The sequence below is a fragment of the Lathamus discolor genome, chromosome 6, assembly GCF_037157495.1.
Source record: "Lathamus discolor isolate bLatDis1 chromosome 6, bLatDis1.hap1, whole genome shotgun sequence".
Classification (NCBI taxonomy): domain Eukaryota; kingdom Metazoa; phylum Chordata; class Aves; order Psittaciformes; family Psittacidae; genus Lathamus; species Lathamus discolor.
The window spans coordinates 63,678,943-63,701,860 of NC_088889.1; the positions used below are offsets into that span (position 1 = coordinate 63,678,943).

General features: G+C 38.4%; 1 protein-coding gene across 6 annotated transcripts in view; it reads right to left on the reverse strand.

The window, feature by feature from the left end:
- Positions 1–9,838: 9,838 nt before the first annotated feature.
- ELP4 (elongator acetyltransferase complex subunit 4) overlaps positions 9,839–22,918 on the reverse strand; it is a 147,448-nt gene continuing 134,368 nt past the window's right edge. For 3 of the 6 annotated variants that reach the window (XM_065683267.1, XM_065683263.1, XM_065683265.1), the window contains one exon: positions 9,839–10,386. In XM_065683267.1, coding sequence (XP_065539339.1) covers positions 10,255–10,386 — 132 coding nt within the window. In that variant the 3' untranslated portion in view covers positions 9,839–10,254. The remainder of the gene's footprint in view (positions 10,387–22,918) is intronic. The other 3 variants (XR_010613555.1, XM_065683268.1, XR_010613556.1) reach the window with 2 other exon arrangements.

The window sequence follows — 22,918 nt, forward strand, 5'->3', positions numbered from 1 at the left end:
ACTACATATCAAAATTAACCATTGTTGATTGTAAAAACCATGCCAAAGCCTTTGTATTTCCTTTATTATACTATCTTCTTTTTAACCTTATAGTGTGGTGTTGCAAATTTTGTTACTGTGTTAGGTTAATCTCATTAAGTTTTATTTTTAATTTATTTTCAGTTTTCAGTAAGGAGGGAACCGTTTTATAGATTTGCAGCTCTTCCACCAGCCTGTAATTTGGGCTAACAAAAAGAAGATAGGTTCATGTATCTAATTGCAGCTGAGAGCAGTAGGAGGTTGTTTATTTAGCTTGGGTTTCTGGGGATGCTCTAAATAAACTCCAGAATCCAGCAGAATTTCCAGTGGGGAGTTTGCATCGTGCCAGCCAGTGGTGGAGACACAATGCATGCCTGTGTCTGGCTGTTGTAATTCTACAGAAAGTACGTATAGATGCATCTAGACACGAATATACATTCCTGACTTCTAAAAATTGTTTTTGTTAGGATGCTTAGAAAGAAAAAAACACCCCAAACCCAGCTGTGTTTTTAACAGGCTCTTTGGGAGAGTGAATACCATCCCTTTATATTGCCACACAGCACAATCTTAGTGTAATTTTCCATTGAACTTGTAACCTGGTTAATACCTCAATGCGCTTTGTGTGAGGGTTGTTAGTGTGGGCGTGGGTGGAGAGCTGCATGTCAAGGAATAATGAGAGAAGACAAATCAACAGGCAACAACAATGCGAGCTGGGACTGGCTAGTGAAAGCTAAGGGCCTTTAGTCACTGGCAGGGAAATCTAAACATTCCCATATCTATGAAGCTGGCTCATTGTGCTGCAGTTGTTACTTGCGATGCTGTGCTGAAAAAGAGATCTCATGATTAAAAAGCCAATGTGCCAGGAGTTTTGAGTCAAAGCACAGGCATCACAAGCAGCCTTTGTGAAGCAAAGATACTATCTAGGTTGGTTATGTTTTCCTTTTGGCATATTTGTTGCTGCAGATAACGCTTTGTTGTAAACTTGGAGTAGCAGAGTTGTGGTGCTGAGATAGTTGCAACGCTGCAGACAAGATTAAATGCACGTAAACTCGAATCCTTTAGGGACAAAGAGAAGCTTTGCTCAAAGCACGAGGTGATAGTTAATAAAATCAAGAGCCTAAAGCAAGCAAAAATGTGCAAAAATATTAGATTAAACCACTTCTTTTTAATTGATACTGGTCAGTTGTAAGCATATTAATTTTATCAGCATTAATTAGTTTTAATTATCTGAAAGCCCTCCATTGGCAAATATTAATGAAATGTGGGGAAGGTTTAATTTTTATTTTTATATATTTTTATCAGACATGCGCATGCACATTATATATTTATAAGATATGGCTAGATCACATTAACACTACAATAGGCAGGTCCCTTCTTGCATAGCTAAATTGATCCTGGGAACAATTAATTACAGGTACAAACCCAGCATTTATATAGCCAGTTAGCATGTTTATACCTACTAATGTAGTTTGTTATCTAAATGCCAACTTCTGCTCTACCAGGAATGGAAATGAGCTTCCCATCCCATCCTCCCCTGAGAGATTTTGTGCTGTGGTGCTGCTTCTGCAGGTGTCTATTGGCAGGCAGAAGCAGCTCTTCTTTGCCGTTCCCTGGTTTTCCCTGACTTGCAGCTCCACCACCTGCGGTCCAGCCACTGGTGGCCCTCATCGAGCCATCGCCAGCCCTGGATGCCCTTTCTGAAGCCTTCTTCAGGGCAGGTTGTGCTGTGGGGCTGCAGCCTTTCACAGCCCTGTGCCTCTGCAGCCGCAGCAATGCTGTAGAGCAGTTGCATGTGCGGATGAACACTGAGCTTATTTCAGTGACAGGCTATAGATGGCTGTGGTGGAGAGAAGACGTTTCTGGCTCACTGGCTCGCTGTTGTGCCCTATGGAAGGAGGTCGGCTGGGAAGAGTCCCTGGCTGGCTGCACATCGGAAAGAAGTTAAGGCATTTGGTCCCCAGACTGCTGCTTGCCTTGAAGAGCTGCTGCCAGGGGCTTGGTGGGTTACAGGCAGCCTTGCTCTGCACATCATGCCCACAGCCCTGTCAAGAGCCTTTTCCCCAGGGTGGGCTGGGGCACAAGGCTGAGCACCGGTGCCAGCCCCTGGGTGCTTCCCAGGGGCCAGGCAAGGTCCCAGAGCAGCCCCAGCACTGGACATGCTGCCTCACCAGACACCGCTACCTGCTGCTTCAGTGGGAAATTGAAATCCTCAGCATGCTCTGAATGCCTCTAATATCCATTTTCATCCCTTTCTTCTTCTAGATCTGTATTTCTTAAGAAGACTGAAATTAGTGTAATGCGTTGCTCAGTGTACCACAGCAATTTCCAAGGGTCTCCTCTTTTTACCACTGAAATTAGTGGGAGTTTTGCTATTGATTTCAATAGGAATGAGACATTTCTGTGCGTTTGGTTAAAATGTATTTCATAATAACACCTTATACTTTATTTATAAGCTCCTCCTAAAGCATTTCACAAATTATAGTCACACAAGAATTGATGTGTGAGTGCTGTCTTAATAACACTGTATTTTGTATTTCAAATATTGTGTTCTAGATACAATATTTACATTTACAAGTGAAAAGGCTGCTAACCTAACAGTTATTGTTCAGAGCAGACAGATGATGAGCCATACATGCCGATGGTGAAGCAGACATGCATGCAGCGACATACGTGTTGGAACTGCCCCATGTTGTGTGGATACTGGTTTTAATGGTTTTTAAAAGGTAAGCACGAGTCACTGTGTGCCCTGCTTCAGGAGGAGCTGCTTTCACACCCAGGCTGTCATATAGAAAGGGGATTGAATAACTATTTTTTTTTTTGGTAGGTTTTTATTTATAAAGGGGGCAAAATGCCCCTGTAGGGTGCTTTACTTTAGGCAGCCTAACATAGGATTTGTCTTTGGGGGAAAGATTACAGCTGTAAAGAACAACCTGGGACTGATGACACACGTCTCTTCCCCCGTGGTTTCTAGCCATTGGTAGTCCTATTCCCTCCCTCCCTCCCTCCCTCCCTTCCTCCCTTCCTTCCCTCCCTCCCTTTCTTTCTTTCTTTTTCTTTCCTCTTTCTCTCTTTCTCTCTTTCCTTCTCTCTTTCTTGATTTTCCTGATATTACTGACTAAAATATGTGATCTCATTTTCTCTGGGTAGTACGTGCAGGTTTAGAGTTATGCTAAGGTTTAAATTTGTCCTTGATTTCCATGGTGGAAAGCACTAGCAAAACTAAAAACATCATTCTTTTTTTTCTTTTTTTCCCAGTTCATTTCCATTTGCTCTTGTCCTCAGCTTCAGTAGTTGAGCATTGCGCCACATGCAGCTGATAAGGCTCTTCTGCTCTGGGAATGCTGTAGTAGCATCTTCTTTTTAAATAACTCTTCTTTGACAAGACACCTGCTTGCTTAATGAGCTCCAGCAGCCCTGTTTCTAATCAAAAGTGTGATTGGCACATACGAACACCCAAATGCAATATCTCCCCCCCATTAGGCATACGAATTACAGACATGAGAGTAGATGTGATGGTTGTTCGGTTTTATTCAGACAGCAAGTATTTATGTGTTTTGGTGTGGAGAGAAGGCAGCTGTGGCAGCAAGTCTTTGGCTGAAGTGAAGAGGGACCCCCGAAGCCCAAATGTTCCTGTTCTTTGAGGGGGAAAACAAAGCATGGAATATAGCTCCTTTTGGATTACTGCTGGAGAATGATGTTAGGCAAGCCTCTCACATGTTATTAACACAAATGTATGACCCTCTGGGCTATGCATTGAATGAGTTCTTTACCCATCTATGCTATCGGTTTAGTAGTTCTTAGAGAAAACAGCAGAGGATGGAACAATCTGCATGAGATGCATGGTGGTAAAGATAGTACCATTTGGATAGGAGCCAGGTTGGCAAGTTCCTTGCTTTAGAATGTATTTTAAATTAATTCTTGCCCTAATATTCTCTTAGATGTAAAGAAAGAAAACCCCAGTGTATCAGCAGTTATTTAGGTTAGCTTTCTTAGGATAGGTTACTCTCCTGAGACAGTTTTCAATAGTTGAAGATGAATGTGTTTTCATAGTGGCTGAGGAAATGAAACTTGGAAAGAATGAAACCAGTTGATCAGTCTTCTAACACATACAATTAACATGTGTGACAGATTTTCATGAAACCTCCAGTTGCCAGAATCCCTGCTGTTTCTTTTGAAGGTGGCCCTTGAGAAAAAGGTCCCCATGAAACCTGCTTTCCCCTAAGTTTCATGGTGAACCTCTGATGACTGTTTTAACACAATGAGAATTCCAGAGTCTTCCACGCTGTTTCTTTCCTCCCTCTAGGTAATATCCCACTAGGATATCCCTGGTGAGACCATCATGATCTTTAATGAGGTGCAGGTGAAAACACATCTGATGGTGGTGGGCTTTGCCCCCACAAAGGACCATGCTACTGTTTTGGCTGGGCTCATAGAGGTCCATGGTTTCTCAGGTGCTGCAGCCTGACCTCCCAAGTTGAGTTGCAGCTGGGTCAGATGGTGAGCAGAGGCTTTGTGAGTGAGCCAGGAGGATCCTTGTTACCTTCAGGTGACTGACAGGATCTCTAAGTTGCATGAAATCCTCCAGCAGAGGTTGCAATTGCCTCCAGGCACCTGACAGACCTCACGTACACTCCAGCAGCTAAAAATTGGTGAGGGCTGTGAATTGTAGCTCTTTCTCTCCTGGGACATACGAGCTTTTCCAGCTGCGCCAGAGTAGTTTGTAGATTCACATTTCTTCAGGTCAGGCCTATGCTGATGGATTTTGAGAAATTTATGAACAGTTATTCCATAGAAATTACATATAGGTAAACAGAAGGACTCTGATTTATATGGAACTGCACAAAGCAGATAAAGACCTTCAGTTTGTTACAATAAATATGCTAACTTATCACAAAGAAAATTTATATTTCTTCCTGCTACTGTTTGTTTTACCCTTTACATTTCTCCTTACAAAGTTGGATTCATATTCAGAGCCTGTAGTCTGCAGCTTTGTGTTCCAAATACTGCAGGGGAGGGTTTATTTATTTTTAAAACTCCCTCTGTCAGACTGGATTATATAAAAATCCAGTCATTTAAATTTTAAACTTTTTTTTTGCTTTTAAAGAAGCAACTTGTCCACTTTGATTTCTCTGAATTTAAGTCAACACTGTTACTTTGGAAAATATGCATTCAAACCCATCTATTCTTATTTAAACTAAGGTTTTGTTGGGTCTGATGATTTTCTGAGTTATGATTCAGTTGATCTGCATGAACTGCTGTTGATTTACACCTGTTTGGGCTAGGGCATATTTAAGACTTCATAGAGCCTTCTATAGGCAAGGACTGCAAAATGAACCCCATTCCGCTCTCCTGCATGTATTCTTTTACTGTCTCTGTTCTGTTCTCTCAATCAGGCAAATGGTTCCTACCTACCATACCGCTTGTGTTTCCAAACTTTCCCAGTATTTTGGTGTGATAAGAGTATGATTTGCTTGTCTGAAGCTGGCATATTGATGGTGTAGGTTTGAAGCTACACATCTATGACCCTTTGCTAGTTGGCAAGAACCACATAGTGTTGAGATGACTCCTGGGAAGGCTTTCTCCCACACAGATGGACTTGTTACTCCAGTATCTCCAAGACTGTGCTATCAAAATCCTTCTGGTTCAAGTAATTTCCCAAAACCATTGAGCTATCCTGAGCTATCTGTAGGCTGGGAAGTACCATAAATGGAAATTTCACCACGCTGGAGAATTCTTCCAAATGTTCCTTATGCCCACCACTCTCTATCTGGTCTTGACTGAGTTCAGCCTTATTCATTACTTCAGCTTTAAGTCTAGCTCCATGAAATTTCAGCAAGAGCTTTCCTTAGTGCATTTGTTCCACCCTGACTATAAGAAAAGCACCTGAAAGTGCACCAAAATTTACTTGTTTCAAGACTTTGAAGAGAATGCCCCAGTGCTGTAAGTGCTGAGACCATTCTGAAGGCACAAACATTCAGACTCAAACTCTGCCAGCAGAGAGTAAAGACCTTCTTTTTGACTCCTGCTACATTTTGGATTTAAGATTTATAGTCAGTGCCAGAAGACACTAAAATACATTTTTAAATAGAGGAATATGCAGCTACAAATTGTCTAGGTCTGCTAACATTTTAAAAGACTCACTGGACCTAATCCTACCATCTTGTTCCTGGACTACCAGTGACTTCTCTGGAAGAATTTTTAGATTAAGCTCTACAGCACCAGAGAAATGAAAAGATGTCTTGATGTCTTCTTTTTGATACGAACAGAAGATCTGTAAATTAGTTCGATGTAACTTTCAAAATCATTTAAAGGCGGAGTTTAAATCATCAGCCAAGTTTTCAGCAGACACTCAAGGATGGCTGATACTCAACACTTCTGAGAAATCTAACGGCTGAAATACAGATTTTGTTTTTGGAGAGCAAACCAAACCAGCCTAACATTTGCTTCAATAAGACTAGAAACTGAAACAACAAAAAAAATTGTGGTGGAATTTGTTTGCTTGCTTTTTTTTTCTCTATTTGAGCTTCTTTTTTTCCTAAGATGAAGAGGGTTCATTTTCATTGTTTTTTCTACACAGGTACATTTATTATTGAATAAGCAGCATCATGTGCTCAGAGTGTGATTAAAAAAAGAAATGTAGGCCTTGCACTCAGGTAGCTCACAAGAGAAAATAAAAAGCCCAAGAGAAGTCACGGAGGGTAGTACATGCTTCCATCACCTCTTAAAGGCATAAAAGCATCTTCTTTCCTATTTCTGTTGTGCTGTGTGGTTATGGATGACATTTCTCCAGCACAGGCAAAAGAATAACACTTTATTAAATTTCTAATATCTGATCCTGGAGAAATAGAGGTTTAAATGAGTGTGTGTGTAATTCTTGTATATACTTTTTTAAACAGTGTGTTACAACCTCGTGGGTTGAGAAAAACTTCATTAATAGCTCACTTTCCAATACTGGCACAGTGAAGGATTTTTGTAATTTAGACTTTTGTACTTTTCCAAAAGCTGTCTATGGAGCAACATCACTATTTTACATTTGATTTACAGTGCGTACTACCATGCATATCAAATCTGAAGTGGCTGAATGCCCATTTTCAAATGCTCGTAGCTGCTGTTACAGAAAATTGAATTCAGCTGCATCTTGAAATTGCTTCTGAAATTTCTTTACAAACATTGAAGAAGACTTAATCCATCATAATATTATTCATGTTCCCAATACTTATATTTTGAAAACCTCAACACAACAGAAATTATATAAAGAGTTCTTATTTGATATATTAAAGACACAATGTTTTAAATTTCATTACTGCTTTCTTGACTGTGTGTCACAATTCTGTGAAGATCGGGTTCTTGTGCTGAATTGGGAATGTCTTCACTGGGATGAATCTATTGTTTCCTTGCTGAGTTTGGCGGTTTCAGTTTGTAGCCTGCTAAAAAGTAGGAAGTTCTGCTTAAAAAATTGCAACAAACAGAAAAGCCTCATACCTCAATCTTTGCAGAAAAGAGCCCTCTGAGCAGGTGTGAAGAATCACATGGATTTTCCACACAAGCCAACAAGGGGGCTCTGAAAATGCAAAAAGAAGCTGGTAGCACATTGCAACTGCCTGTCAAGAGAGGCTGCACCCATTCTTCAATTACCTGAGCTGCACCACTTAGTTAAGTGGTTCTCTTCAAACCAAGAGAAGAAGGAATGGAAGGATGTTTTATACCAGGAACTTGACAGTCACAGAGTGGTTATGGGGCAAAACCACAGAAAATCACCATGTAAATGTTTTTTTCTTCCCAAGTAAAAATTGCTTTTGGTGCAATGAATAAAATCTACACTTTATCTATACATAGCTACATACTATCAGGCAGCATGTACATGCCATTATTTCACTTACCACTTTGCTGTATTAACCGAGTCACTGTCGTGTGCTGTTGTAACTGCTGCGATATTTTGGAAGAAAAGAAGAGAATTTTTGCTCCATGTTTTTGCCTTAGGTAAACAACAGTGCACATCTGTATACTCTAACACTTACTTTACAAAGCATGTTTAGTGACTTAGAAAAAAAATATTCCAGATTTGAAGAAGAAATTCCTTTTATTATGCAAAATATTTGTCAACTTTGATATTAAACTACCAAAGTTTCTGAAATTGAACTTATAAATGTATAGGACACAAATATACACATTTTCATAGTTGGAATATATATGCTACTTGGAAAGAATTTTCAGTTAATTTGTTAACTAGAATCTGACTGTGAAGTTAATGACCTATTTAAGTATATTTGTAGCAATTTATATGTCCTGTGACTATATTTCACAAAGACATACTGTGTTTTGTGTTATTTACATTAGAAAGACTTACTATGCAAAACTTCTCCTTTGTTAAAAATCACTTTATCCTACGTATTTAAATTATTTCATGCTTTCAAAAGGCACAATTAAGTATCTAATGAAAACTTCCATTCAATGTTACACACAACACAAAAAGAGAAAAAATGTTTGAGACATCAATGATAATATTTTAAATACATTGGCATAGGAAAGTAGATGTCTTTTTGCTTTATTAAACTGACAGTTCAGTTCTGAAACTTTATTTTGAAAAGATTTAAAAAGGATTTGTGTCTTTAGAAATAAAAAATATAACAGGCATATCTAAAAAATATAGAAGAGAAAACCTGATTGTTACTACTAATGAAATAGGTGATGACAAAATAGTAGTCTTTTTGATTTTGATCACAAAAAATAAACTCGTAGTGACAGGATATGATGGATAGATTTGACATCCTGGCAAATCACTGTCATTGATTCAATTATTCTAATTCAGAATAAAAGCTGTATACAGTATGTGTTTATGCTACAGTGAAGTTTTTTAAGTGATTGACATTCATCATATTAGTTAGACAGTTTTAAAAGCTATGTCTTTGTTTTACACAGTGTTGTCAAGAAAAAAATAAAGAAGAACCTGGATTGCAGAAGAAAAAAAGCAAACCACTTAACCAGCTCTTGGTTCCAAACCCATCAAAATAAGTTACCATTATTGCATCCTATTAACATGTTCTTTGAAGAGTCAATTTCACTCCAGCCATGTAATACACTATTATAGAGACTAAATTTTGAAACTGTAATGCAGTCTTACAGCTGGGTGGCTTGGATCTTCTGCAGAGAAGAAGGTATTACCTTTCAAAATGGAAGTCAGCCTCAGAAGAAAGAATGCAAACCACTTTAATTTACAGGTCAGCTTCACCGTACCATTCTTTTGTTTGATGAAATACATGCAGAGATACATATAAAATAGTTGGAAGTCCACAAATTGTATATCTAAGGGTACGGAAGCTGAATTACTTGTATATTCTGCTCTGCTTTAGACCAGCATGCTGTGATACCCTTCCCCGAGCTCAAATGCACTCTTCTGGTTTTCTAGCATTAATGTAGCTGTCGGTTTGAATTTCAATCTTGAATTATGTCTGTTGACATAATTTCATAGTGCTGACTTCAATTGTTTAGGATTACTGTTTTGAAATACAGAAGGAAATAATTTCTTTTCTCTATGGCTAGTAAATTCCATTCAAGTGCATTTTAACGAATGTAGTAAGCCATAAGGCAAAATAATGATCTATAATATACTGCTGATTAAAACCCCCACCATTCTTAATTACTGACATATTAGAATAAAAGCTATCTATCTTACATATTTTAAATTTATCTTACATATTTAATAAACTAATGTAAATACTTCCTTACATTAAAGAATGGTATTTCAACTACAAAAAATGTTTTAAAACCGTAACTGTGTAGTTTGCTGTTGGAATAACACATGACAATGCATTACTTAATTTCATTCCTTTATTTCAATGAATCATCCAACTTATTATTCATACAAAAAATGGCATGCAAGTATATAAAAATTCCATTGAAAAAAATAGTCTTTTTTTTAAACTGTAAAAACAACCCCATCTAAAAATGAAATGGTATGAGTAATTTTTTTATTTTAAGGAAAGGAACAAAATACTGCATGTTTACAGTTGAGCAGAAGAATGGCAGGACCCAACATAACAGAAGTAAAATCCAAACAAGCCCAAAATTAGTGCAAAAAAAACAGAACAAAGAGAAAAAAAAAAGGCGGCACCATATGATCACATGTATTTGTAAAGACTGCTGGGTCAAATCATTAAGAAAAATATTTATATAAGTCATTAACACTCATAATTAGAGTGTCATACAAATCTGAGTGAAGCTGCTAAGGAGAAATCACTAGAAGTCCAGGTGCCTCTCGCCGATGGCCATAGCACCACATCCTGAGCTCAGCAGTTTGGCGGATCCTGCCAGCTCCTGTTTGCTTGTGCGGCTCACTGTGTCTGACAAGTCTGGAGGCAAATGCAGTCGCTGTGGCAGGATATTTTCAGGAGGGAGACGGGGAGAGAGAGAACATAAAGAGAGAGAGGAAAAAAAAAAGAATAATTTTAGAATTCATTTTCCATAGCATATTTCAGAATGCAGACTTTTTCCTGACTGATCAACACATATAAAACACTCTCTAGACACTCTTTTAGGCTGAGCTGGGAACAGTTTTGTATATTTTCTATATATTGGATTCTGTAAATTGGACTAGATTTTTTCCTCATGAAAATCTAAACAATATCCAAATGTGCTTGAGGTATTTAATTATATCTCTGGGCATTTTTCCTTTAAAAACAAGTGTTTTTTGCCTGTATGTCAGCTCCTACATCAAATCCTTTGATTTCTATGGCATTACAATATAAGTATAGTTTTGTTTCAAACATGTACACTTTGTGGCAGAGTCTGAAAATAAATGATGTCATGGTCAAAAGATGGAGAGGGCTCACCCTGGTTGCAGCATTATTCTGCTAAATGTTTCTTCTTCATGTTCTACTTATAGTTGCTGATAAAACCAAGCAGTGACAGTAGTTGTATCTGTATAAGGCAACCATACATGCTGATCAAACCTTGCCATCCCTTGTGAGTTGTAAGAACATTATATCCAGTTTACAGATGAGGAAACTGAGACACAGGGTACATGGCTGTCCACAAGCACACAGTCTTTGCATAATGAACCTTATTTTTCAGCTATGACAAAAATATTTCAACTCTCCCTCTGAGGTTCTTTTACACTGGAGATAGATACACAAAAGATATGACTTTACCATTTAGCTGTGGTAAAGGAAGGTGAAAATGAATGTAAACCTGAGGCTTTATTTGGCTTGCTTTTGGACACAGTGAAGTACTGAAAGCTGGTGAGATGAAACAGCTGAGCATCTCCCACCCAGTGCAATAATTTATGAATCTGGTATCATGGAAGAAGCATATTTCTTGAAAGATTTAGTAGGCAAAGGCTAAATTGTGTGGCTCTTCCTTTAGAATGCATATACTTCTGAAGGGAACAGGATAACAGCAATGGCTACAAAACCGTATTAGGAGGCTGCATGGGCTATCCATATTCTCTGCTTTTACTATGGTTTTGCTTTTACCACAACACATAAACATAGCTGCCTTTATTCAACACCTTTGCAACTTTTGTAGGATAAGAATGTAATTAAAAATATTTATTTATATTAAATATTTATATAAGAAAAATCTGTATTTACAGATGTTCAATTCATTGCTAGCTTGGGGATTGTGCAGTGAGCTGTAACTTGAGAAGTGATCCAAAGTGCTTCCTACCACCAGCAGCCACTCCTGGCTGTGGGCAGTGGAGGGAGAAGATTGTGTGGTGGGTGATTATCTCTCCTCTATGGGAAGGGAATGCATAAAGTAACACATGCGGAGTAGGAAAGCCTGCGCTCAGGGTGAGATTACAGTCCTCTGCACTGAAATAGGACAAATGTGTGTATTTATTTGTAGCACTTTGCCTGTGAAGCACAACATGTATCAAAAAATCATCCCCTGTATATATAATTTAGTAACTATGTAGCTCTTACATGTCACTGTATTAAAATCAGTGTTGTGTATGGTATCCTTCACTTACAATTCTTTCCTTATTCCTAAAATGTCTAAGCATGGCTGTGGATGTGAACTGTGCTCCATGATGCCTCATTTCTACATCAACACAACATAAACCAGGGCATGTGCCTATCAATATGTTTGTCTGCTGAGAAAAACATTTGGGAGGAAAGAGCCAGCATACAACTTGGATTGTATGAGGGTGGCTGTGACCACTAGAAAATGAAGGACGAGGGAAAGCCGGGAAGTGCAGGGGAGCACTTGGCACATCTTTCAGTCACATTTTCTTTCCAAAAAAGTGTACAGTACTCTGCTAGCAGGGTACAGGGTATCTATCTGGTATGTGGAAGGTGGAGAGACAAGAGAACTAATCCAACCTTCTCCCACACACTGTTAGCATCTCTCTGCTCCCACTGGGAGCAGGAGTTTGCTTGCTCTCAGGAAAATGTAGTCCCACTGTCTTTCTCCTGCAATTAGTGACCCTCTTGCCAAGTCCACCAAATGAAGTCAGAGCAAGGTCATGAAGAGCAAACAGAACTGAAACTCGGCAAAATCTTCTTACACAGGGACTAACACCACAGACAGGGAGCAACTGTAAATCCTACCATGCTGGCCTGGACTTCAAATGTGGTCCAAAGGGAAAAAAAAAGTCCTTGATATTTATAAACTTGCAAAGACTCAAATAGGAAAAGGAAAAATTAAAGATCCTCACACTGGATGGTGGGACTGAACTAGGCTTTTACAAATGTGTTTGTTATGATGCAGTGTTTCATTATACCCACATATTCTCTTCTTGCCCCATCTTAGTGAGGAGGATGCACACTGCTCATTTAGTGACTGGCAATTCACTATTCTGTTTTCTTGTCATTGTTTACTCTGAACTTTTCTGACATATTTATTGTAGACTATTCAAACCTAGTTCTGAAGACAGAATGGCTTTTTAATAGCACATGTCAGTATACAGCACCAGAATGCTTTGCAAATACCAACTGTGTTATTTTCCTAATATTCTTGAGAGATCAGGCAGTAAAGTTACCTCCACTTTAGGGATAGGAAATCGAGGCACATAATTTCACAAAATTTCAGAAACACAAACTGGGGCATTTAGGACTTGCTTTTACAGAGTGTTCGGTATTGTACAGCATTTCACATGATCAAATGCTAACTTTATTTGCAGCTGTGAGTGCCTAGTAATTTTTCAAGAACCCCTAGTCAGGCACTCAGAAAGCGAGAGACAGAAAATAAAAGTACAGAAATAAAAGTGCTGGGTTGCAGCAACGTGATCACACAGAAGCTCAGTGGTATAGGCAGAGACACATCATACTTTGTACGATATCCTTCAATCGTCTTAATTATGAGACCATCCTTCCTGCAATCCTTGCCATCTCTACAATCCTGATTTTCAAACATGACAGCAAATCACTGGTTCTCTAGGAAGCACATTTCACTGTGTGTGCCACATTCATCTTCAGATCAGATGTATTCTGAACAGTAAACAACACTAGAGTCCTTTGAAAACAACTGTTACCCTGCCATTAAGATCTGATTCACAGCGCACACACATTTCTTATGAATAAAGTCTAAATACGCATTTCAAATCACCATTCCTTACATTTCCTTTTTGCAGCTTAAAAACATAAAAAGGGCTGCAAGTATTAGTACTATTAAATATTTTAGCATCATTAAAAGTATTCTAACTTATAAAACACAAACTGGAAATTCGTTGCATGGCATTATTCAGACGCCCACAGGTTAAACAAAAGGCCTTTATTTTTGGCACTGATAGAGACACTGTGGTTCCTTGAACTAAGGCAGTAAGTGATAGCATGAATAGGTTGTGATCCTTTTTGAACACCACCATTATAGAATGATCAGACATTTCCACAGGTATTTGCTGACCACAGAAAACAATCACATTTAAAGTTCTAATTTAGGACCAAATGTTTTCTGGTGGACACTCTGCTATTTCTGAGGCTATGAACTCCATCCCTTTCAATCTCTCTTATCAGTCTGATAAGAATCAAGCTGATTTTGCTCACATTGGCAATCCCAGTCTCAGTTTTCTGCTTCCAAGCGCTTAATTTCTCCTCCTGTCAGTCTCAGCTTTCTCTTGCGCATTTCTGCCAATATTCCATTCCCTGCTGCTGTTTATTCTTTTAAATAATTGAAGATTTTCACTAAAATATTCCAGCATGCGGATAAACACAAAACTTCCTGAAGCCTATAGCAAGCTGGCAGGCCAGCAGTATTTTAAGGCAAAATGGTCATAGGCTGGCAAAAGTAAATATGCAAGTGAAAAGAGGAACCTCTAACTGCCGGCCGTGTGACAGTATCTTAGAGCCTGTATCAAAGAAAGGTAACCTTTGTCTGTGTGAAAAACTAGTGAATGCTGGAGTAAAATTCCTTTGTGCAAGTTAATTGTGTATCTGCATTATGATAGTAAACAACCTACATGATCACACACTTTTCACCCATGCAGGCTGTTAGGAAGGTTTAAATTTAGGATCTTCAGAATCAGACTGTAAGCTTCATCGATTAAGAAATAACTGGCTATGGAAAGAGGCATAGCCAGGGAAGGGGCATGGTCTGAGTGCTGGTGCTTCCCGCTTGAAACAGAACCTGAAGGCTTTGCAGTGATAGGAACAATTACACTGAAGTCAGCTAAGCACACAGCTTTAGGGCATGCATTACAAAAGGAAAACAGTTGAGACAAAACTTATTACATACTTGGCCCCTGCTCCTCCCTCTGCCTGAAGAAAACCTCTAATTACTTTATTTGTTCTCAATGGGGTGGGGTGGGGTGGGGTGGGGAAAGTAGCAGTGGAAGATAAGAATATGTAAAATGACAGGCCAGAAGGGACACTGAGCAGTCAGTCCAGTCGCACCACTGAGGACCAAATACAGTACTGATGGTTTTCTGACCTGCTTTGCCTTAAAAAAAAGGAATGTAAAGATCCAAGTCATGGCTATTCTATTCACAACGAACTTCCAGTCTGCTGGTATATTTGGTTGGGGTATAATCTATTTTTTTAAACCAACAAAATCCCAGGTAGACAAAAACACTAGCAAGTGCTTTGCCAGTGTAGCGTATTGTATCAAAGGGATTATTTTACAGATTTAGTATAAAAACTAACTTTTCTAATGTAAGACTTTTTCTCTTCAGCATTAAGAGGATTGACCAACATTTTTCCTAACAACCTTTCCTGATTCTGATTATACCTCGTTACAAAATGCATAGAAACAGTATGCAGGTTTTAACTGAAAGTAATTACTATTCATAGTATTAAGAAATCATTATAATATTTTTTATGTTATTATAACTGCAATATTGTAGCAAACAAATACATAGTAACATGAGTGATGCAAAACCATTGAATCTCATAGAAAAAAGAGGTGGTAGTTCATTCTTAGGTTGATAAAGTAATTCCACTGAAGTTAACCTTATGACTCTGTGAACAGTTACAGGAAGTTTTAACAACTGAGCCCAAACTTCCCAAAATTAAACTATACAAAAAATCTACAATGCAATCTATTTGGATCTTTGACCATAAAATAAATGCTTATTAGTCTACTATGGCTGCAGTCCTGCCTTGGGGCAGGGAGATGGGTTAATGACCTCTCTAGATCCCTTCTAGTTCCATTTACTGCAACACCACAAACACTGAAGTCACCAAAGCTGAAGGGATTTGGTTTAGGGGGAAGAAGAATTTTAGGAATGCTGGGAAAATGAAAGATGCAGACTCCTAGTTGGGGAGCTTTATACGCTGCTTATTTCTCTTTGAAGCAGAACTCTTGCCATTCCACAAAGCCCAGAGAAACAAGAGAACAGGAACAGTCTGTGGTACAGAATTGAGTTCCTGTTTCTGTTTCCTCTTCTGCTTATGATGCCCATAATGCAGCTCTTGCATTATGTTTTCCCTTTTCTGTCTTTTTATTAATACCTCATTTATAATTACCAGTAATTATTTCTATTATCATAGTACCTAGTCTTCAGATTTTTATATACCTTCACTGGAACTGCTCTTATTTGGGCAGTGGGGGAAGGATTTAACAGAGGTGGCTGAGCCCACCAGGGACATTGAGTGTACCTTCAATGCAGTGGTTAACACGTGGCACTGATTCTCTGCCATGCTCTCAGCTACAGCTTCAGGGCCATTGTGATGTGTCTGTTTACTTGGTGAAAATGTCCTGAATGAACAGGTTTACCTGATGTTCTCACAGGCTGCATCTTGCATTTCTAACTGAGGTAGCTGCTGAATGGTTACAGACTTCTTAGCAGATACATATTTCAGGAGCATCTTAGCCTTGCCAGTCGGTGACTTTACCGCTTTCTTACCAGGTCACCATCAAGCACAGTAACCAACTGGTCTTCGTAAAAACAAATTACTACCTTTGGGCTTAATATCAAAATGCATATGCAGGTATGAAACAAATATGAACAAAGATATGCAGGTATGAAACTAAATTTTTTCAAGAGAGAAGAGTTTGTTCAAATATTTCACATGGAGATGACTATAAGCTTTGGCCTCTTCTCTCATAAAGTTTGACAACTGAGACACTAGGTATATGTATTAAGATAAAATTAATTAACTTTTATATGATATGTAGTGTACTGGACTGACATATCACTTAGGTTGACGTAATTTTGCAACAACTCACACATGAATCTGACAATATTGCCAGGAAAAGATATAAAATTCTTACTAATGCCACAAACCCTAAAAATACTTCCAAGTGAGAAAACAGTAAGCCCCTTACCACTGAAGACATTACAAGCTTTCACAGCAACTGAAAAGCCATTTCAATGGGCCTAGAGCCGTGTCATGCAGAAATCCTATGACAGTCTTGAAATTTGGTTCACAAATAGTGACAGCATCTCACAATCTATTACATTTATCTTGTGGAGAGAATGGTGCCAATCTGTCCTCCCATAACTGCATTTAGGTCTTAGGCAAGCTATTTTTAAACTCATTTATTATGAATCTCTTACTTTCCTGTTCATGTTACAATTTTCTCAGTACTTTAACCAATTCAGGAGACAAACAAGTTTTCTGTATAATGGACATGACTCAGTGTCTTCTTGTTCTGCAATACTTACAGATGCTATATTATCATTTTTAAATCACAGCAATGAATACATTTTCTAAATTGATTATGAAGACAAAAGACTTAAATAGACCATTCTAAAATTTTCTACTTTTCAAGTGATTGTGATTGACTAATCACGACTATATCAACCCATGTTAAAATAAGCACATCTACCATATGCATTTCCTATTTCTTTTTTTTTTTTTTTTAAAGTTAAAGCATAATCTGAGCCATCAAAATTAATTATTGCTAACATCAGGTGTTCAGAGAAGGCTTCCACTAAGAATAGCTGATAAATATACTTCTACCTACATATCCCTACCTGTCTGCTAAAGGACATATTGCTAATATGAAAATACTTTTTTATATACAGCTAATAATACGTTAAACACTTGAACACTATTCTAAACCTCTCATTTTCCACCACTTACAGAATGTAAAATAAAACCAGGGTAATTCTCATTTTTACCTTATCTGCAGGACAGTGATGTTTTGTGGTGGTTTCCAATACTACAAAGAGATTATTTAAACAGGAACTTTAAAGGCACCTGGCAAAATTAAAACCCATTACTAAACACACTTTTGTGACGGATTTCGTAAAAGCTGTTTTACTTTTCAGAATGCTGAATCTTAGTATGTGCCTTTTTAGTGCAGCTTTCCAGTGTTACCTGCTTTACAGAAGCGACATGATAATATCCAGGAGAATTCAGTTCAAACTGTGTGATTCATTTGGATACACCACACACTACTGTTTCTGTCCCATGGCCAGAAAACTATACAAAGTACTTAAAATCTAAACTCTTGAATGTGAATTTAAAACTTGGTTTATTTAAACACTGGCTGTCACAAAGTGAAACTCTTTCAGAGATACCTCTACAAATAAAATTTAATTCTGGATATTTCTGTAAGATGAATCCCTAGAGGATTTCAGATGGCTGAAGAAGTTCTAGTAACATGCAAGTAGAAATGGGTGGGATTTTGTAATGCAGCATGTGCAGCATTAATCACCATGTTTCAGTGACAGAAAAGGAAAGTACAGACGATTGTCTGAACAAACACTTTCATTCCAAAGAAAAACCTCCAAGATGTTTTAAAGGTGATTTGCTACATGTGAAGGGACACAAGGGAAAGATAAAAATACCATGAGGATTCATCTTCTGTGACGTTTGAGGACATTGAGTATTTGGCACCACACAGTGCCACTCCAAATCACATGTACAATTAACAGACCTGCTTTATATTACAACTGTACTCTCTACAAAATGAAGAAGCTCCCCATGTTATAAATGGGGCTGGATTAATCAGGGATGGTTATAGGCTATCCAAGGACTACAGCTGTTCAACCAGCTGTCTTATCAAAATTCAGAGAAATACATAGTAATCTTTCAACCAGAACTGTACTAAATACTTACATAGCATACTACTGAAATACTGATCCAGCTTGATCATAAATAGTGTATAAATTAAAAAGTTTTTTGTTTTTTCTTTCCAACTGAAAATAATATTGCACAAAAAGGTGAGTGAAAGAGAACAGCCATAGGGGAAGAAATTAAGAGACAAAGAGCTAAAGAGAAGATGGAGTGAAGAAAAGAGAAGATGGAGAGAAGAAAAGATGGAGGGCAGGAGGAGATATATTATCTAGGTGTGTTACTGTTGAGATTGAAATACATTGTCTAAATGTTGAAGGGAAATACTGTTCTAAATTCAAACAGTAGTTCAGGAGTCTGATTATATCATCTATGTCCAAAGCAAACAGACTAACATTTCTCCTGTAGATCTGTTCTTTTTGTTGAATTTCTCCTCCCTGAGCTTACGCAAGAGGAGTGTGGGACCCATGATGCAAGTCTGAGTAGTTCTAGGGCTCTCAGGATAGTTGGATGTACCCTAATGTTAATGTCACATTTTCTTCCCTGATGGATTCTTTTCTTGCAGCTGTCTACAAGTCAGCCATTCAGTCTAACCTATATTATATACTTAGGATAAGTGAATCATCCTTGCAAGTGCTTGCCCATATCTGTTGATTATTCAGGAAACATGGATGACTAGCTTAAACTAAAGTCTTAACTTGGAGTGTCAAGGAGAGGAATTCAGTACTACAGCTCTGTGAAGCTTCTCATTGAGACAATGCCTCCACATTTCTTTGAATGACATTGCAACATGCCACGCAGTACAGATTTTGTATCAAACCACAGATGGCTGACTGGAAATGTTCCAGAGTTGCTGGCGATGCCTGTGCTGCTCTACCACTTGGGTCTCTCTACTGGGAAGCTTGAGAAGTGTTCAAGACACTGTGTACAAACAGAAGCTATGTAAGCGAGGAGGGAGAAACAGGCATCTGTTCTAGGAGGTTCAACATACTACAATGTTACTGCCACCATCTAAAATTTCAGCTAAGCTGGAAAACTAATAAATATTTGAGTTTGCATCCAAAACTATCTGTTACAGTTCATCTATCAGGCTTCTGTCTCAAATATTTTGTCACTTTTCAGAAAAGTCATTAATACACCCATTTAAACCCACCATTTTATCTGAGGGTGTGCAACACCACAAATAACTGATAAAATGTTTTCTGTCTCTTGATAGAATGGTTCAGATAGATCTCAACGATTCACAGACAGGTTGTGCTCCAAGACAGGTAACTCTCACTGGCACATCTCCATTACAAGTGCATTTCAATGCCTCATTTGGCAACTCAAAAAACAAACAGAAATGCAGACAGATTTCTGAATGGAACAGTTCTGCCAGCGATTACTAAACCATGCATGGCCTACAACCTTCCACTGGTCGCAAGTATCTAGTCTAAATCCAATGAAACTGAGTTTAATGAAGTGGTTTCCTAAGAAGAACAGAGGAAAATGGGCCCTGCTCTGAGACTCTGGACCAGCCCAGCTAGACCGACTGCTGCCTCAGTAGTTTTTCTAGACTTTGTATATATTGGCAGTACTGATTTCCACCTATACATAATTTGCAGAAGTTGTGTGTACAAACACAATATGCAACTATGTATGCAAATGGACACAATATTTCTCACTGCATATGAATTACTGGTAATGGCCAATGTGTCTACCTACAGAATCTCTCCAAGGCATTGCTCTAGAAAGCACTGGACAGCGTGAGCTGCACTGTTTTACATTCAACTACAAAATGCAAACCATAGAATCACAGACTGGCTTGGGTTGGAAGGGATCTTGAAGCTCATCCATGGGCAGGGGCACCTCACACTAGACCAGGTTGCTCCAAGCCCAATCCAACCTGGCCTTGAACACTGTCAGGGATTGGGCAGCTACAGCTTCTCTGGGCAGTCTGTGCCAGGGCCTCACCACCCTCACAGGGAAGAACTTCTTCCTAGTATCTCATCTCAATCTCCCCTCTGTCAGGTTAAAGCCATTCCCCCTCGTCCTGCCCCTACATGCCCTTGTAAAAAGTCCCTCTCCAATGATGGGGTTCTGGTGTCTACTGGCTTTCTTGGGTCTCATGGCAATACATGTTTCTAACTAGGCTGCATGGTAGAACCCACTAAGCAAGTATGGCAACTGGAAAGGAGCATTGGGCTCAAAGATCTGGCCATGTCTGAGATACAGGAAAGGAAACCACCTATACGCCCCTGAATGCCTGTTTCAAGAGACCATTGTCATAAGGGGGCAAAATGTGAATACTAGCTGGGGGGTGGTGGTGGTGGTGGTATTGTTTTATACTGGGAGTAGCCCTTTTCTCAGTAGTCTACTTACTTTTTTAGGTCAGCTAGAATAAGAGAATTTTCATTGCTAGGCAGCTCAGAACATCTATGAAGCATTTCTGGGTGTTCAGATGTGAAGCATGCGCTGTCTGAAGGGAAGATTCATTGTCCCATGTTACACAGCCTGCCAGGCCTTCCCCTCACCCTGACGGCACAAGCGCTTGGGCAACAGGAAAGCACCTTAACTTCGTGCAGAAACATATTACATGACTAGAACACAATAATTAGCACATTTGTAAAGCTTCAGGGGTAGGAACAATTTAATAGCTTTGTGAAGCAGACTAATTTTCTGCAGCTTTTTATATCTCTCTTTTTTTTTTCTTCAATCATTTTGCTTTTCATGCATGGACAAGTTCTTCTTTGCTACAGGTATTTTCTGAGTCTGCCTCACAGGATTATTAGGTGTAGAGAAACAGAAATTATTCAATCACTTTAAAACAGTGCTAGAGAAATGAAAAAGTGCTATGTAAGTGCAAACTATCATTACTAATCTCTTTTTTAAAAGCAAGTATCATTTACATAGATAAAGGTATTGCTGGTTTACAAAATTCTGCACATTTACAGACCAAGGCTGCTAAACAGAGGACCAGTTTGTTTATGTTTGTGACTTTTCACAAGCTTGAAAATTCAGCTCTGCAATGGCAAATGCCACTGTCAGGTGCACCATGCTAAGGCAAAACCCAGGCCAGAACAGAAAGAAGTATTTCTGCTATCAGTGCCTTCTCACCCTAAAGCTGTCACTGATAAGGAAGTATGTTCAGACCCTGTAACTCCCATGTAAGGCTGCAGACATCATATAATTCATATTTTAATATCTTTTATTTTCAGTACTAATCCTCCATGATTTATGAGAGCTCCAGTTTAAAACTCCAGCTAACAAAGCCTTTTGTAGTGTTATTACCAAATAACCTTAGACTTCAGAAATCACTCAACTGTTATTTAATATCTATACTATTGGATCAACCTGTTTTGGTATGAAAACATAACTTGGCATATATTTACTCAGTGATTGATATTGCTCATACAAAAAAATACAAAAATCACATTGGTGATCAGGTGGTGACTACCCTTTGGCAAACCAGCGCTTTAAAGGAAGTTTAAACACAGAATAAGAAGTTGCTGGGGAAAGGTTAAAAGACAGGTCATTCTAATACCTTTTTAAATGACTCTAAGACAGCAGAACTCAGTGTAAACTGAAACATATTAAATATGTGTGATGGAAACCGGTATCACATTAAATGTGAGACTTTTATGACTAATTGAGATAAAATAAACATTGCTGTTTATCTGGAAGTTGGGGGTGGGGGGGGGGGGTTGGAGGGGGGTGGGAGGGATGAACATTTGAGCAGATTCCTACATGAAAACCGTGTTTTGTACAGCAACTATATGGCAAATTATAGTTATTTGCTTTCAGTCGTTTCTAGCTCTTATTTGGTTTTGTACTTTTCATGTGTCAGTATTTTTTTCATTTCACTTCTTTATTCCCTGCTACAAGTAAGTCTCTTCAGAGCAATAAGATCTTTAAAATCCCTTTAGTGTTTAGAAATGTCAACAATTCAGTAGGCTATACTTGATGAATAGGCCAGATAGAAAAACCTGCCTCAAGTTTTTATCTCAAGAGAAGTAAGGTGCTTTCAAGAGCACTTGATTTGGGATTTAGAAGCCTGCTGCTATTCAGCCAGGCACTCTTGAGAGCTGTTAAGTCCTGACCCATAGCATGAAAACAGGTTGGAGGGAGGGAAGAAATACCAGTAGCAAATATACTTTGTACTCCTTGTGTAATTTCTTCTAAATATAATTTTTAAACATTTCTTCCTATAAGAAGTAAAAACCTAAGAGAGCGGGCAATCTTATCAGATGACCTTATTTGAATATTTTGAATGTAGCTGGAACTTGCCAGAGGAAACAGCTACAGCACTGGAAAAAGATGAGGCTCTAAAGGAAAAAAATATCTAAATGGTTCTTTCCATTTGAATACACAGCACTGACATATTAAAGCTTCCTATTTTTGACAAAAGACATAGAAAACAAAGATGTTTTAACTTCAAAACATGCAGTGGAAGAATATGAAATGGTTTGGTTTGCTATAATTATATATATAATTTTTTTTTTTTAAATCCTTCCATGGTATAC